This window comes from Hyalella azteca, unplaced genomic scaffold (assembly GCF_000764305.2).
Source record: "Hyalella azteca isolate HAZT.00-mixed unplaced genomic scaffold, Hazt_2.0.2 contig9374, whole genome shotgun sequence".
Lineage (NCBI taxonomy): Eukaryota > Metazoa > Arthropoda > Malacostraca > Amphipoda > Hyalellidae > Hyalella > Hyalella azteca.
Window position 1 is genome coordinate 68,063 of NW_025939448.1, and position 15,891 is coordinate 83,953.

A 15,891-nucleotide genomic window follows, 5' to 3' on the forward strand; every position below is an offset into this window, starting at 1 on the left:
CCTCAGAGATCTAGTGCACTACCCTCAGAGATCTAGTGCACTACCCTCGGGGATCTAGTGCACTACCCTCAGAGATCTAGTGCACTACCCTTGGGGATCTAGTGCTCTACCCTCAGTGATCTAGTGCACTACCCTCAGAGATCTAGTGCACTACCCTCAGTGATCTAGTGCACTACCTCTAGTGATCTAGTGCACTACCCACAGCGATCTAGTGCACTACCCTCAATGATCTAGTGCACTACCCTCAGTGATCTAGTGCACTTCCCTCAGTGATCTAGTGCACTATCCTCAGAGATCACTACCCTTCTAGTGCACTACCTCTAGTGATCTAGTGCACTACCCACAGCGATCTAGTGCACTACCCTCAATGATCTAGTGCACTACCCTCAGTGATCTAGTGCACTTCCCTCAGTGATCTAGTGCACTATCCTCAGAGATCTAGTGCACTACCCTCAATGATCTAGTGCACTACCCTCAGTGATCTAGTGCACTTCCCTCAGTGATCTAGTGCACTATCCTCAGTGATCTAGTGCACTACTCTCAGTGATCTAGTGCACTACCCTCAGTGATCTAGTGCGCTACCCTCGGTGATCTAGTGCACTACCCTCAGTGATCTAGTGCGCAACCCTCAGTTATCTAGTGCACTACCCTCAGTGATCTAGCGCACGTAACTTTCCATGAATGATTTTAAGCACTTAACCTTTAGTATTTACTGTAATGATCAAATACACGTATCCTGAAACAGCTCATTGTGATCTAGATCAGGCCATATTAGTTTGTCCTCAGTTCTCTCGTGCCCATACCTTCACCCTGTCCTCGGGAAATGCCCTCATCTCGCCCTTTTCGTGTGTATTCTTGTTCCAATACCTTCATATTGCCCTTATCTCGTGCCTATGCCCACATGTCGCCTTTATCGCGTCCTCATACTTTAATGAAGCCCTTAATATTCATGCTAATATTCATGCTAATATTCATGCTAATATTCATGCTAATATTCATGCTAATATTCATGCTAATATTCATGCTAATATTCATGCTAATATTCATGCCAATTCAAGCAAAAATCAGGCGGCTATCAGACAAAGTAGCGAGGACATTTGGCAGCTCCGGGGCACCGGCGCCCCTGAAAGCTCTTATGCAAATTAGAAAGATGCTAAAATATTACAAAAACTTAGTGGGTCAGAGCCAGGCATTCCCTGCAGCAAGTCACTACGCAACTCTTTCTTCCAGTAAATTTGCACTCATTAACTTGAGAACATAAATTTGTGCACGTTGATAATATTTCAGTATCTTTCTTGAAACTTAAGTATTCTCCTTTATTAAATCTAAAAAATTAATGGATAAATTAATGTTTTGATGTGATTTAAAGCCTCGAAAAGCTTCTTAAACAAAAGTACATTCATAGAAATGAGTGAGACCTCGTCCAAATATCGATGCACTTTGGTTCTTGGATGGGTCATCCTGAACCAGTTTGGCCCGGCAGATGGGTGTATCAATGCCACGTGGAGAAGGTGCCATTAGTTTTTTGACAATTTGACCCATTGATTTTCTTTAATGCGTTCTCCGTCATTGTGGTCTCGTTAATTGATAATCGCATAGTGATAATTAAAATAACTTTATCAACATTTTATTTTTTCAGAAAAGTTCTCTTCCTTAGTTTTAATGGTAAAAGTTTCTTGTTAGTCATAAAATATTATTACAAGATATATGTTGTTCCAGACCGGCTTCCGTATTAGATGCAGTCATTACATGTACTATGCATGACTGGGCATAATGTATAAATTATGTTAATGTAAATCATATATATGGTCATTACCAGACGGTTGCACCTCATAACATTAACAGCGACAGCGTTGTACTTCTTACATAAATTAAATGCACTAAAATATAATTATTATACTCTTACATAATAATTATTATATTTAATAATAATTACATCTCCTAATGATCATACCTGCAGGGAAGACGTGGTAGACACAAGGCTTCCTCTGCTTGCCCACAGCGTTGTACCTCTTACATAAATTAAATGCATTATAATATAATTATTATACTCTTACATAATAATTACAATATTTATTACTAATATATCTTATATAAATCATACCTGCAGGGAAGACGTGGTAGACACAAGGCTTCCTCTGCTTGCCCACAGCGTTGCTGCCCCAGCACAGCAGCGTCCCGTAGTCCAGCTCCGTCATGGGCGTGTAGCTGACAGTCGAGTGAGCGCCTGACACTGTCACGTGGTCCTGAGATGTGCAGAGTTATTGATTAGTGTGATGTTGTCGGGTCGTTCGTTCCGTTGGTTCAATGAAACTTGGCACAAATAACAGTTAACGGGCTTTATTCAGAGAACATTAACAAGCAGAGTTACACAGATAACGAGTGTTCGGGCGGCACGACCAGCATAACGTGGTTAAAAGGTCCGCACACGTGTAACATTGCTAAAAGACTGCCGGATCAACCCGCCACTGACTAACGACACATCGTCGCAGCGAGAAATCCGCTATATTAAACACGAGAAAACATGACAAAACCTAATGAATTAAGGAAATAATTAATACAAGGCTAGCGTGAGACAGGCGAACTCACAATAATACAATATACAAATGTTAAAATTTACACCCTACAACAGCAACATAATAGCTTGAAACCATAGTGTTTCGAAAAAGTTAGCTAATTAATAATTTTTTAGGAAGTCATTTTTTTAAAGAAGTCATCGCCAAAATTGCTAAGCAATTTTCAACTTTTGTACGTCATCCTGAACCGGTCTGGCCCGGCAACAGGCTTTCCATGATCGCGCAGTTGTTAAGAAAATGTGTCGCAATTGGGATAAGATGACCAATTTATTTTTTTGAGTGTATTCCAGCAACGAAACTTGATCACCAAAAAAAAAATCTCTGCAAATTTCCGATATTAAACCCAAATTTGTTCAACTCAAAATAGGTCTATTGACTTCAACATGTGCGAACACAACCTCAGAAACACGTGTTATTGCACAGGCGATTGCTTGCAGGCGTAATTGAGTTGACAGTCCGTCGGTAAAAAGCGACGTAAAATGAACGCTTGTCTCCAGATAGATCAGCTACTGATAGTGATTCTCAATTGTGAAACCAGGAACTGATAGTGAGGCGATGCTCATGTTCATTCATGAGCACAATGAGGCGATGTTCATTTGTGAAACTAAGAACTGATTGTGACACAATGTTCATTTGTGAAACTAAGAACTGATAGTGAGACGATGTTCATTTGTGAAACTAAGAACTGATAGTGAGGCGATGTTCAGTTGTGAAACTAAGAACTGATAGTGAGGCGATGTTTATTTGTGAAACTAAGAACTGATAGTGAGACGATGTTCATTTGTGAAACTAAGAACTGATAGTGAGGCGATGTTCATTTGTGAAACTAAGAACTGATAGTGAGGTGATGTTCATTTGTGAAACTAAGAACTGATAGTGAGGCGATGTTCATTTGTGGAACTAAGAACTGATAGTGAGACGATGCTCATTTGGGAAACTAAGAACTGATAGTGAGGCGATGTTCATTTGTGAAACTAAGAACTGATAGTGAGGCGATGTTCATTTGTCATGCAGGAATAATGCAGACTTCAGCCGGCACGACAGAGTTGCGCGCGCTTTCATTAGAGCTTCGACTCTTGTTAAGCTTTATTACCGTCACTAGCAATAACAGTTCGAGGATAACAACCACTCGTTCATCTCCGTCATAATGATGGCTAAAATTGGCCTAAAAACTGGGTTATGAGGTCATATGGCTGTAATAAACGCAGCAGATATCGCATCACAGATCGCGTCATCACGAAGAACTGAATTAAGGATGAATTAGGGATGAAATGATGAATGAAACATGGGACTTGCTCGGCTACGGTGCAAGAGATGACTGAACGTCAATGCATATTAATTCTCCTGTACTGCAACACGGAAATGAGACTCATGGAGAGGAAGAGAAAGAACTAATAAAGGAGCTCGCACCTTAGCATATAGAGAAGAAAAATAATATATGATATCGAGAGAGATGAAATAAAAGAGACCTGTAGAAAAGAGAAGAAATAAGGATTTAATGTTCTATTATGCGCCAAAGAGAACAGCAAAAGAATCAATATCGGGCTTCAATGTATATTACTATTTGCTCCTAATTTTTATCTCATAATCAATAATTTCTTTGCCTCCGAGTTATTCTTTGTTTTGAAATGAATGTTTTTGTAGCCCCTCCAAGCTTTTCTTGGATGTTTATTGTTGATTGTTAATTATATTTTTTGGCTGTTGTCAAAACAAATGTTTTTGACGCTGTTCAGGTGTGAAGGCAGATTATAGCTGCCTCGGTACAACGGCGAGCCAGGAGTAAAATGTGTAGAATAAAAACTTTATGTTTATGTTCATTTTTACCGGACGATAGTCATCATTAATGAGCTTTTGCCATTCTGCTCCACTTTAATCCACTTGATTTACAATTAAAATCTCCGATGAGATGCCTTGACACGCTCAATCCACACTCAAAGAAATGAGTCAGACTGTGTCCAAATAGCCAAACACATTATACACTTTCGTGGGTCACGCTGACTTAGTTCGGCCCAGTAATAGGACATATAAGTGCTACATCCGCTCTCGACTCGTGCTGTCGTTAAATAAAAATTGTGACACTATTTAAACAATTTGATCCATTCATTTCGCCGAGTGCAGTTGATTGCTGGAGAAGCTCTGTCGATGAGAGGACGCTCGCTCTTTATTAATTGGACAATCTCTGCTAATTTATACAGATTTCGTTAATGAAAAATACTTCATGTATTTTAATGAATTTTTGAATCCCAATGCAATTCGCTCAAATCATCTTCTACATCTTTCAGTTCGAATTAAATGTTAATTGAATAACACAAGATTTACAATATTATGTCCAACCGAAGTCCCAAAGCCATTATATTAGAGGGTAAAAGGGTCAGACTGAATAAGTTTAGCTAAAATAATTTTACGATGCAGAATTTCATGTCCTCGTTCACAGTTTATTATTCAGAAAATCAGATGGGTCACATTGTCCAAATAGTGGCATACTTTTTGTGCACGTAGCGCTGATACGCTATTTTGCTGGGCCAAAATGGATGAGGGTGTCCGTGACGAGGGCAAAAAGTCCATCGCTATTTGTACAAAGTATCACTCATTTCTCTGAGTGCTATTTGATCTCCTTGGCTATATCGTTTGTTTAGAAGCAACACCAACATCTTGTAACTACGGCTGGTCGAACAGCCATCTATTGATATTTAAAAGGTATTTTTAATATATTATTTCGTGATCATCTGCGTGCTAACCGTGTAACTCTAGATATTTGATAGATATTTTTAAGCTATTATTTTGTGACCACTTTTGGAATCTTGACGCTCCTGTGGCTGTTTTTGGAAATCCAAGTGAAGGTGTGAGGCAGAGGATGCGCGACAAAATAGCAATTTATATTGACGAATATTCTCTATATACATCATAAAATATTTGTATGAATCACCTGCGGAATCTTGACGCTCTCGCCGCTGTTGTTGAAGGTCCAAGTGAAGGTGTGAGGCAGAGGATGAGACTCGAGATGACAAGGAATGTTGACTTGTTCATGTCGTGCAGCGCCGTGGTACATGGGCTGGTCGCTGCGACATACCGGCGCGTCTGAAGCACATGAAAAAATTGTTATTTGCATGTGCAGTTATGGTCAACGTCGTTATTTGCATGTGCAGTTATGGTCAACATTGTTAATTGATTGACAGTTGTTCCTGAGTTATATTTTTTATGTATGAATAATAACATGAGTGGATAAGTTCGCTGCGACATACCGGCGCGTCTGGAGGGAATGAACAAATATGGTTATTGGCGCGTGCAGTTATGGTCAACGTCGTTATTTGATTAACAGTCGTTCCTCAGTGAAATTTTTTATGCATAAATAATAACATGAGTGGATAAGTTCGCTGTGACATACAGCTACTCTTATTGACATACGTAATTAGTACTGACGCTGTTATTTTAATGACATTTGATCGTCATTCAAGAGAGATTTTTGACCTACGTGACACATCACAAGTTGGTTAAAAGAGGCACTGGCATTTCATGGATGGATCAGATAATTTGACTAGCTTATATTTATTTTTTTTATTTATCGGTATCTATTTTAGCTCCACTTTTGCGTACTATGCGTAAGAAATTAAAGTAGTTCCGTAACTTGATAGTGACTAAGAACTACTGCAAATGCTGTCTGATACGAATTTTCGTGCAGAGCGACAAAATCCAGAAAATTCGCCACATTAAATGTTGATAATCAGTACATGACAAAGTAAATTACTCAGAGTTCAGTTAGGTGACTAATAAAAATGAGATTCAGGTATCCTTGGTAGCTTTCCCGCTCAATGCTTAAGTGCAATATACATCAAGTAATTGAAGTAACTTAATTCTAGTAATTTTTGTGATTTTGATCCGACTATCAGCAATTTTCAAATTTTTGATTGCTGAATTGTCTAAATTTAAACTAGCTAATTAGGCTTGTTAAATCAGGCTGCACGATTGTACTGAACAATAAAAGTACTTACGTCCTCTTCCTAAAATAATTTCTATGATCACTCAGAAATCACGAGATGAAAACTACGTTGAGAACTTCTCTGTATGTGCTAATAAGTTCACGATCGATTAGAAAAATGAGTGGGTCAAACTGTCCAAATAGTGACGCACTTTATTACCCGCAGCACGAACAGAGAGCGGAAAAAACACAGACACGTCGATATGTCGGGCCAAACTGGATCAGGATTACCCGAAAATTGCAAAAGTGCGCTGCTATATGGACAAAATCCGGAGCATTTCTCTGAGTGCAGGGCGTGTCTCTCGCATTCAGGAAGAATGCTTTCAGCGAGGCAGTTATTCTCAGGCGCTATAAATGCAAAACTGGTCGCGAGATGAAGCAACTGCCAGCTTCAGCGAGGCAGTTATTCTCAGGCGCTATAATTGCAAAACTGGTCGCGAGATGAAGCAGCTGCCAGCCCAACACGACAGGCCTGTTATTAATTATGTCTGGCCATGCGGGCACACGCTATTCTGTACCAAGCCAAAAATGGCATTCCATTTCGGCCATGAAGGCGGCAAAATTATGCGTTTTGACGTGCAATGACATGCTTATGTTCGGCACGTGTATGCAAATGAGAAGCACTTTCATTAAAACTTTTTTGCTTAGTCCTCCTATGTAACGCCTTTGTTGACAAGATCGTCGCAGGTCAGAAGTACTGCAAGGTATGCCTCCTTTCTATGGAAACTTTTTTTTTTTGTAATTGTTGATGCATCAGCGTCTCTGGATGAGACTTTATAAATTAAAATTACGCATTTTTTAACTAGCGACTTTTGACAGAAGTTAATATGGAAGGTATTAAAAAGATTTTAATGCTGCTAACGCGAACGGCGTTTGAACACATTTTTCATTGATGAACTATTCTCTAATGAGCAAAGTAATACAATTATTTTAGTCTTGCACTCTCATATTTTTCAAAAACATTATATTGAATACGACACATATTTTCCTACGTTGAGCTATTTCCTGCTTTTCACCTTTTAAAGTTCTTGTTCCAAGTTCATTTTAAGTGCCGTAGCATGGATGCCCATTGAGCACTGCAGGAAACTCCAGTCTTGGAAGTCATTTTTTCTCAGTCGAGCTTTTGTACGTTTTTATGGGGTGCTTGTTTAACTGTCCGCCGCAGTACACATGCCCTTAAATTACCTGTACAAATTGCTCCCGTGTCCTTACTCTCACAATTAGGAGACAATGAAATGGGAGGCAGGATTGTGTTAATGGCGCCTCCATTAGCACAAATCCTTGCTTTTCCTCGTCTCAGTGCTCGGCAAATCCAAGTCGTTGTTTTTGAAGGCTCGCTTGTGCCGCAATGCTGTCTGTCTGTCACTCGCATTCGCCCGCACTTTATTCCGGCGAAGTATTTTGAAGCTTGCGTTAAGTGGAGCTGTCGCTCGAGAAACGGGCTTGTTTGAGCCACAATGCAAAACCCACGTGAATGTAAAAAAAAAACCAGGGGCGTCTTCTGCATGGCTGGGGCTTACATGTAGTTGAACCGCAATGCAAATCCCGCGTGGATGTAAAAAGAATACCATGGACTTCTTTTGCGTGTCTCGGGCTAGTCTGAGCCGTAAACCCATGTAGACGTTAAAAAACCCTTGGACTTCTCTCGTGTGTCTTGGGCTTATTTACACCGCAATGCAAACCCACGTTGATGTAAAAAGAAACCCATGGGCTTCTCTCGCTTGTTCGAGCCGCAATGCAAAACCCACGTGGACCTAAAAAGAAACTCATGGGCTTCTTTTGCGTATCTCTGGCTTGTCTGTACCGTAAACCCACGTGGATGCAAAAAAAAACTCCTCGGCTTCTCTCGTGTGTCTTTGGCTTATTTGAACAATAACCCACGTAGACGGAAAAAAGAAACCCATGGGCTTCTATCGCGTGTCTGGGGCTTATTTAAACCGCAATGCAAAACCCACGTGGACGCAAAAAGCCCACTAGCAACCGACCATTTCCCCGCAAATTCACGCAATCAGTTTTGTGTGGCAGCTCTAATGGAGGGATTCGCAGGCAATAGGAGTGCTAAGGTGATGACTAAACGGAGTCTGGCCGCTCCATTGCTGCTAAAAATCGTCCTCTGATGGCCGGCCATCACGCTACCTTGACTTCGTCGTCTGTGCATTCAAAAGCAGCTTGCAACGGCAACTAAATTAAAGCAAGTAACTTCGGCGCACGTGGAGAAATGATTGAGACTTTGTCTAAATAGCGATGCACTTATTGCCACTGTATGGAACATCCTGACCCGTTATTGGTCGGACAAATGGGCATTCTAGTGCTACACACTAGACAAGGCTACCCAGTAATTTTTCTGAGTGCACGCAGTCAGCGGTAACTGGTTATGTCCCCGCGGTTGACATTTTTCTGTTCTGTTGACAGATCATCTGAATTTTTTACAGAGTTTTGTACGCCTTTGCTGACAATGTGTGAGAATTGTTTAGACTTTGAAGATTTGGCCACGAAGTTCTCGAGACTTTAGACATGTGTGAACACCTGAAGAGATTTATTCCATATTGAGTGTGTGAATGAATTCAGCATGAAGCCTCGTGTAACGTGTGAGCTCCACTAGAAATTTTAGATCGAATATTTAATAATGGAGAATTCATGTGGAAATGGGACCATGTAGAGATCCAAGAATGATGAGAATGTTCTTCCCTTCTCATCGAACTAATAAATTAATCTACTTATAACTGTAAGAAATAACTAATAATAATAACTGTTAGAAATAATAATTCAATCAATATGTTTCAAACACTAACCAAGCATTCCTTTCAATCGAATTAAACATTGAATCACGCACAACTGTTAAAACTATCAATTATGAAGTCAATATGTTACAATCATAAGCCAATCATCTCAATAATATAAAGAAATTAACTAACGTAGATCAGTTTAAAATAATACAATAAATATAAAACATATACTAATCATTAATTCCGAATTAATATCGAACGAAATGCATGCTATAATTAGCGGCCAAATGGGTATGAGAATGCCGACGCCTTCATCGACCAGCCTCGCTCGTTGCGCTCAAAAAATTCCAATTATCCTCGTCTGAATTTTTATTTACCACAAGAAAAAAGTTCAAGAAACTTTGGCCTCACAAATGAGGCTTTTTAGACCGAGGCAGCCCCACTTCGAGGGGATTGTCCAGAATACTTCTAATGCGCTTCAGTTTTTTGTTCCATGCCTAAAAGTGTTTTATAATTTCATAGGGAAGGAAGCCATTGCGTGCTTTAATGTCGCTGTAAAGCTGAATTCCGACAAAAATTATCCAGAATAATTACCGTTAAGTCAGAGTTTTTTAATGCAAATCACGCCAAGAAAATAAGCACTAAAAATAATTAGTTTTATAAAATGTAAGCGAATATAAACGTGAGTCATATTTATAATATTTTAAACGATTTGCAATATATTGTCATGACCGCCAATAGCTATGATTAACCCCTTAGTTATCTATTACCTGAAGAACAATTGCTAATTAATTAGTTAATTGGAAAATGGCTCGTCAACATGATCCGGTTTCTGATTGACAGAATCTATTAACGAGAATCGATAATGACGCTGATATTGCGATGGCATTCCATCGATCAAGCCTTGATGCCACAGTGGCATCAATTCCGAGGCGAATGGCACAAGGGAAATTCTGGCACGAGTAACTCCACGGAAATTCGCCTACAGAGACACAGAGGAAATTTCGACATAAGTGTCACGAAGGAAATACTGGCATGAGCGACACAAGGGTGATTCTGTTATGAATGACAAGATCTCGACACGAATGACGAGTACTCTAAACGAATGACAAGATCTCGGCATAAATGACAAGATCTCGACACGAATGACAAAGTCGAGTGAGCGCCTGACACTGTCACGTGGTCCTGAGATGTGCAGAGTTATTGATTAGTGTGGAAAGTATTGTTATCTAATGGATAATATTGTTATCTAATGGATAACAATATTATCTAATGGATAATCATGGTTTCGGGTGGAGAAATAATCATGTTATTGGATGGATAATCGTGATATCTAATGGATAATCGTGATATCTAATAGAATTTCATGGTATCGGGTGGATAGTCATGTTATCGGGTGGATAGTCATGTTATCGGGTGGATAGTCATGTTATCGGATGGATAATCATTTTTCTAAATAAATAATGGGTGATGTATAATCGGCGCTCGTCACAATCATGTATCCACGACACACACACATTTATAATTGATTTTCCCGATTGATTATTATAGATAATCATAATATGAGACGGAAAAGAGCGGATTCACAATAATAACTATAGGCATAATAAAATTTTATGATTACTATTGATAGTCATGTTATTGGACGGATAAAAGCTTTTTACACAGACATTTATACTTAGTTTTTAACATTTATCATTTGGGATTCTCATGTTCTCAGGGCATAATAATAGCTTGAAACCTCTTCATAAAGCATATTGTTTCGAAAAAGTTAGCTAATTAATAATTTTTTAGGAAGTCATTTTTTTAAAGAAGTCATCGCCGAAATTACTAAGCAATTTTCAACTTTTGTACGTCATCCTGAACCGGCAACAGGCTTTCCATGATCGCGCAGTTGTTAAGAAAATGTGTCACAATTGGGATAAGATGACCAATTTATTTTTTTTAGTGTATTCCAGCAACGAAACTTGATCACCAAAAAAAATCTCTGCAAATTTCCGATATTAAACCCAAATTTGTTCAACTCAAAATAGGTCTATTGACTTCAACATGTACGAACACAACCTCAGAAACACGTGTTATTGTACAGGCGATTGCTTGTAGGCGTAATTGAGTTGACAGTCCGTCGGTGATAAGCGACGTAAAATGAACGCTTGTCTGCAGATAGATCAGCAACTGATAGTGATTCTCAATTGTTAAACCAGGAACTGATAGTAAGGCGATGTTCATTTGTGAAACTAAGAACTGATAGTGAGGGGATGTTCATTTGTGAAACTAAGAACTGATAGTGATGCGATGTTCATTTGTGAAACTAAGAACTGATAGTGAGGCGATGTTCATTTGTGAAACTGAGAACTGATAGTGAGACGATGTTCATTTGTGAAACTAAGAACTGATAGTGATGCGATGTTCATTTGTGAAACTAAGAACTGATAGTGAGGCGATGTTCATTTGTGAAACNACCTGTCTCTTATACACATCTAGATGTGTATAAGAGACAAACTAAGAACTGATAGTGAGACGATGTTCAGTTGTGAAACCAAAAACTGATAGTGAGAAGAGGCTCATTTGTGAAACTCCAAGAACTGATAGTGAGGCGATGTTCATTTGTAAAACCAAGAACTGATAGTGAGACGATGTTCATTTGTGAAACTAAGAACTGATAGTGAGGGGATGTTCATTTGTCATGCAGGAATAATGCAGACTTCAGCCGGCACGACAGAGTTGCGCGCGCTTTCATTAGAGCTTTATTGTTGATTGTTAATTATATTTTTTGGCTGTTGTCAAAACAAATGTTTTTGACGCTGTTCAGGTGTGAAGGCAGATTATAGCTGCCTCGGTACAGCGGCGAGCCAGGAGTAAAGTGTGTAGAATAAAAACTTTATGTTTATGTTCATTTTTGCCTGACGATAGCCATCATTAATGAGCTTTTGCCATTCTGCTCCACTTTAATCCACTTGATTCACAATTAAAATCCCCGATGAGATGCCTTGACACGCTCAATGCACACTCAAAGAAATGAGTCAGACTGTGTCCAAATAGCCATACACATTATACGCTTTCGTGGGTCACGCTGACTTAGCTTGGCCCAGCAAAAGGACATTTAAGTGCTACATCCGCTCCCTACTCGTGCTGTCGTTAAATAGTAATTGTGACACTATTTAAACACTTTGACCCATTCATTTTGCCGAGTGCAGTTGATTGCTAGAGAAGCTCTGTCGATGAGAGGACGCTCGCTCTTTATTAATTGGACAATCTCTGCTAATTTATACGGATTTCGTTAATGAAAATTATTCATGTATTTTAATGAATTTTTGAATCCCAATGCAATTCGCTCAAACCATCTTCTACATCTTTTAGTTCGAATTAAATGTTAATTGAATAACACAATATTTACAATATTATGTTCAACAGAAGTCTCAAAGCCATTATATTAGAGGGTAAAAGGGTCAGACTGAATAAGTTTAGCTAAAATAACTTTACGATGCAGAATTTCATGTCCTCGTTCACCGTTTATTATTCAGAAAATCAGATGGGTCATATTGTCCAAATAGTGACAGACTTTTTGTGCACGTAGCACTGATACGCCCTTTTGCAGGACCAAAATGGATGAGGGTGTCCCTGACGAGGGCAAAAAGTCCATCAATATTTGGACAAAGTCTCTCTGATTTCTCTGAGTGCTATATGACCTCATTGACTATAGCGTTTGTTTAGAAGGAACATTGACCATCTAGTAACTACGGCTAGTCGGACCACCAACTACGAATATTTAACAGGTATTTTTAATATATTATTTCGTGATCATCTGCGTACTAACCGTGTAACTCTAGGGTACTTGATAGATATATTTAAGCTATTATTTTGTGACCACTTTTGGAATCTTGACCCTTTCGCCGCTGTTGTTGAAGGTCCAAGTGAAGGTGTGAGGCAGAGGATGCGCGACAAAATAGCAATTTATATTGACGAATATTCTCTATATACATCATAAAATATTTGTATGAATCACCTGCGGAATCTTGACGCTCTCGCCGCTGTTGTTGAAGGTCCAAGTGAAGGTGTGAGGCAGAGGATGCGCGACAAAATGACAATTTATATTGACGAATATTCTCTATATACATCATAAAATATTTGTATGAGTCACCTGCGGAATCTTGACGCTCTCGCCGCTGTTGTTGAAGGTCCAAGTGAAGGTGTGAGGCAGAGGATGAGACTCGAGATGACAAGGAATGTTGACTTGTTCATGTCGTGCAGCGCCGTGGTACATGGGCTGGTCGCTGCGACATACCGGCGCGTCTGAAGCACATGAAAAAAATCGTTATTTGCATGTGCGGTTATGGTCAACGTTGTTATTTGCATGTGCAGTTATGGTCAACGTTGTTATTTGCATGTGGAGTTATGGTCAACGTTGTTATTTGCTGGACAGTCGTTCCTCGGTGACATTTTTTATATATGAATGATAACATGAGTGGAAAAGTTCGCTGTGACATAGAGGTACTCTTTTTGACATGCGTAATTATTACTGAGGCTGTTATTTTAATGACATTTGATCGTCGTTCAAGATAGATTTTGATCTACAAGAAACATCATAAATTGATTATAAGAGGTTAAGACATACTGGCATTTGGCGGATACATCAGATAATTTGACTAGTTTATATATATTTTTTAAGAACTTATCGGTATCAATTTCAGCTCCTCTTTTCCGCACTATGCGTAAGAAATTAAAGTAGTTTTGCAACTTGACATTGACTAAGAACATCTGCAAATGCTGTCTGATACAAATTTTTGTTTTGAGTGCCAAAATCCAGAAAATTGTCTGGAAAGTAAATTATCTGGAGTGCTGTTAAGTAACGAATTAAAATGAGATCCAGGTAAACATTAGTAGCTTTCCCACTCAATGCTTGAATGCAATATACTTCTAGTCTTTTTTGTAATTTTGATCCAATGTAAGACAATTTTCAAATTTCTTAATTGTCTGAATTTATACGAGCTAATTAGATTTGTTCCATCAGACTGCACGATCGTACTAAACAATAAAAATACTTACGTCCTCTTCCTGAAATAATTTCTATGATCACTCAGAAATCACGAGATGAAAACTACGTTGAGAACTTCTCTGTATGTGCTAATAAGTTTACGCTTAGAAAAATGAGTGAGTCAAACTGTCCACATAGTGACGCACTTTATTACCCGCAGCACGAACAGCGAGCGGACAATAATAAAACACAGATCCGCCGGTTTGTCGGGCCAAACTGGACAGAATTACCCAAAAAAAGCGCTAAAGTGCGTTGCTATATGGACAAAATCTGGAGCATTTCTCTGAGTGCAGGGCGTGTCTCTCGCATTCAGGAAGAATGCTTTCAGTGAGGCAGTTATTCTCAGGCGCTGTAACTGCAAAACTGGTCGCGAGATGAAGCAACTGCCAGCTTCAGCGATGCAGTTATTCTCAGGCGCTTTGCAAAACTGGTCGCGAGATGAAGCAACTGCCAGCCCAACACGACAGGCCTGTTATTAATTATGTCTGGCCATGCGGGCAAACGCTATTCTGTACCAAGCCAAAAATGGCATTCCATTTCGGCCATGAAGGCGGAAAAATTATGCGTTTTGACGTGCAATGACATGCTTATGTTCGGCACGTGTATGCAAATGAGAAGCGCTTTCATTAAAACTTTTTTGCATGGTCCTCCTATATAGTAACGGCTTCGTTGACGCCTATATAGCAGCGCCTTCGTCGCAGGACAGAAGTACTGCAAGTTTTGCCTTGTTTTTATGGAAACATTTTTTTTTTGTTATTGTTGATGTAGCAGCGTCTCTGTATGAGACTTTATAAATTAAAATTATGCATTTTTTAATTAGCGTGTTATGACTAAAGTTAATACGGAAGACATTACGACATATATTTTCTACGTTGAGTTATTTCCTGCTTTTCAACTCTTAAAGTTTTTGTTCCAGGTTCATTTTAAGTACCGTGGCATGGATGCCCATTGAGCACAGTGGGAAACGTCAGCCTTGGAAGCTTTTTTCTCAGTCGAGCTCCTGTACGTTTTTATGGGGTGCTCATTTAACTGTCCGCCGCAGTACACATGCCCTTAAATTACCTGTACAAATTGCTTCCGTGTCCATACTCTCACAATTAGGAGACAATGAAATTGGAGGCAGGATTGTGTTAATGGCGCCTCCATTAGCACAAATCCTTGCTTTTCCTCGTCTCAGTGCTCGGCAAATCCAAGTCGTTGTTTTTGAAGGCTCGCTTGTGCCGCAATGCTGTCTGTCTGTCACTCGCATTCGCCCGCACTTTATTCCGGCGAAGTATTTTGAAGCTTGCGTTAAGTGGAGCTGTCGCTCGAGAAACGCACATTCTCTGGGGCTTGTTTGAGCCGCTTGCTATGCTAAACCCACGTGCATGTAAAAAAAACAGAGGCTTATTTTGCGTGCCTGGGGCTTATATTTGAACCGCAATGCAAAACCCTTGTGAACCTAAAAAGAACCCCATGGTCTTCTTTTGCGTATCTCGGGCTTGTCTGAACCGTAAACCCATGTGGATGTAAAAAGAAACCCCTCGCTTCTCTCGTGAGTCTCTGGCTTATTCGAACCATAACCCTCGTGGACGAAAA

At 39.5% G+C, this 15,891-nt stretch overlaps 1 protein-coding gene across 1 annotated transcript in view; it reads right to left on the reverse strand.

Moving 5' to 3' along the window:
• The window catches only part of LOC108673206 (nephrin), a gene marked incomplete in the record, with an annotated part of 76,695 nt that overhangs the window by 35,249 nt on the left and 25,555 nt on the right, over positions 1-15,891 (reverse strand). The window contains 2 exon segments of the mRNA XM_047881997.1: positions 2,107-2,246; positions 13,420-13,571. Of these exon segments, the coding sequence (XP_047737953.1) occupies positions 2,107-2,246; positions 13,420-13,571 (292 nt within the window).